This window comes from Gymnoscopelus microlampas (genome assembly GCF_963454915.1).
Source record: "Gymnoscopelus microlampas genome assembly, chromosome: 24".
Classification (NCBI taxonomy): Eukaryota; Metazoa; Chordata; class Actinopteri; order Myctophiformes; family Myctophidae; genus Gymnoscopelus; species Gymnoscopelus microlampas.
In genome coordinates, this window is record NC_139961.1 from 3,574,094 (window position 1) to 3,576,593 (window position 2,500).

At 44.4% G+C, this 2,500-nt stretch overlaps 1 protein-coding gene across 1 annotated transcript in view; it reads right to left on the reverse strand.

The window, feature by feature from the left end:
- Nucleotides 1-2,500, reverse strand: part of LOC311041057 (kinesin heavy chain-like) — a gene marked incomplete at both ends in the record, with an annotated part of 32,912 nt that overhangs the window by 16,673 nt on the left and 13,739 nt on the right. Inside the window, 3 exons of the mRNA XM_084051495.1 lie at nt 1-194; nt 1,561-1,629; nt 2,264-2,424. The exon at nt 1-194 is cut by the window's left edge and continues 13 nt beyond it. Of these exons, the coding sequence (XP_083907621.1) occupies nt 1-194; nt 1,561-1,629; nt 2,264-2,424 (424 nt within the window). The remainder of the gene's footprint in view (nt 195-1,560; nt 1,630-2,263; nt 2,425-2,500) is intronic.

The window sequence follows — 2,500 nt, forward strand, 5'->3', positions numbered from 1 at the left end:
AGCTCCTCGGCGAGCGTGTGGTTGCAGCGCTGCTGCTCCTCCACCTCCTCCATCTTGTGGTCGTAGTTGACGGCCAGCTCCTCCAGCGCCTGCAGCACCTCCTTCACCTCCTCCTTGGCCAGACGGTTCTCCGTCTGCAGGACACACAGATCACCATGCAGCTTCTCCTGGTCACCACGAGTAGAGGCCAGGAGCTATGAGGGGAGAGGAGAGGAGAGGAGAGGAGAGGAGAGAGGAAAAAGTACTCACATCTGTTACTTAAAGTAATACTAGGTAACGTTTTCAGTAAAACTAAAGTTAAATTGTATATCCAGGGACGTGCACAGATAGACTCTAGGTGGTGCTAGAGCACCTGCCCTTTGCCCTCTTGACCAGAAGTGCCCTTTCGAATAAAAGACAAAAAAAAGTTTTTTTTTCAGTCTACAGCAGGGGTCTTCAACAGGGGGTCCGAGACCCCTTGGGGGTCCTCAGAGTTACTACAGGGGGCCCGCCAAATCTTTATGTGATATGATTTTTCTTTTTTACCATAACCACTCGAAACCTCGCATCCCTTTTCTGAGGAGAACTTTAGCCAAAAATACTATTTTTGGCAAAGAGGTATAGGTGTAGAGGGAAAAAAGTAAACAAAAAAAGGATAATTTACTTGAGCACCTGCCCCTCAAAATGTCTGTGCACGCCACTGTGTATATCTTTTGTGAGTGGCAAATGTTTCACAACACCCACTCCATGAATTTCACCCCCGAAAGCCTTTTATTTATATATATTATATATATATTTTCTATTGAACGCTGTCGAGCAAGACTTTCCCTCGAAAATGACGTCATCTGGCCGGAAAATGGAAGTGGAAATGCACCGGGTTCCTGTTTGGCCAGGAACTACCGCGCCGGTTTCCTGTTTGGCCAGGAACTACCGCGCTAATAACAAAAAGGAAACTCACGCTGATTTTAAGAGATTGTATGATTTGAAGAACGAAAAAAAACAGAAAAAGAAAACACAGCTCACGGTAACTAAAGCTCCACTGGCTAAGAGAAACGATCCACAGATCGTATAAAACAATTAAAAGAACGCTTTTTGAAACACTTCCGTCTTCCGGTGAAAAAGAATGGAATTCTGGGTAACGCAGTGATAAAGAAACGGCCTGCAGTGACGGTAATGACCAGCAGAGGCTGCTAAAAGTCGTTTTTTGGAAATTTGCACAGTATTCAAAATGTACTTGCGTAAAAGTACAAAGGTATTGGTATCAAAACTTAGAGTACTAAAAGTAAAAATACTAACATGTTTGAAAATAGCAGATCTACAAGCTCACAACGCTTCGCGATGCGATGCGTTGTGAGCTTGTAGACCGGCTATTTTCGAATAGCCTAGGTATAAAAAAGGGCTAAAGTGGTTAATATCATATTTTATAATGTAATAATTTATATCTGCAAAGTAACTAGTACTTTACACCACTTTGTCTTATTTTATCTCAGAGGTTATTACATTTTTCTTGTATCATTATATCTACATTAGTGTATCTGCATGAGCTTTGACTGTATCTTATCTCATCTTATCTGGTCTTACCTCTTCCTGGTCCAGCATTTGTTCTTTGAGTTTCTCAGCCAGTTGACTCTCACGGTTAATCTCATCATCCTGATCAACACACATCAAACACATCATTAATCATTGACTATTTGCTCTGCTTTACCTACAGTATCAGCTTTCTCTCCGTCTCTCACAGAACAACCTGCTGGATCCCGAACCAGTCAGGATCCAAACCCACCCACTCCACGGCGTGTGAGTGTGTGTGTGTGTGTGTGTGTGTGTGTGTGTGTGTGTGTGCATGTCTTTAAGTGGCGCATGTGTTGCACGTTTGTGTGTGTTTTGAATTAGTGTAATCGGTTGCATCTTTGTGTTGCAATCAGCTGCAGCTGTTGAGGCCGTGCTCAAACATATGGACGGACGGACGGACGGAAGGACGGACACACACGGTCATATGTAGGAGTGCTTGGCACCACTCAAAAAAATATTGAACCAATGAAAAGTATTAAAAGCGCTACTGGCAAAAGCAGCTAACTCCATTGGATTATCAAACTTTCTGCTAAACCAGCGAACTCCACCAAAGGGGGTGGAGTTAGATGTTTTTTCTGACTCCAGGCTCCACCCCCTTTTGACCTCCAACCTCCTTGTGAGCTTGGAGGTCCATTCAGCTGTTCTTATCAATGATGAACAAAATCTCCTAACTACACTTTTTTTTCCCTGCCCAGGCTGCCTGATTGTTCCAGACCTTATCATCCAGCTGTTTGTAGAGGTTACAGATGTTCTCCTCGTACTGCCTGTTCTCCTGGATGGAAACAGTGCCTCCTGCTGGTGGCAGGTTGTCGATGATGGGAGTGTTGTCGCATGGCTCCTTAGAAGTCAGCTGTTCCAGTTCAGGAACCTCCTCACCTGCAAACAACACAGTCCACCTCAGTCCACTGGAGACCAGTTCACACCAGTCCAGTCCAGTCCAGTCCAGTCCAGT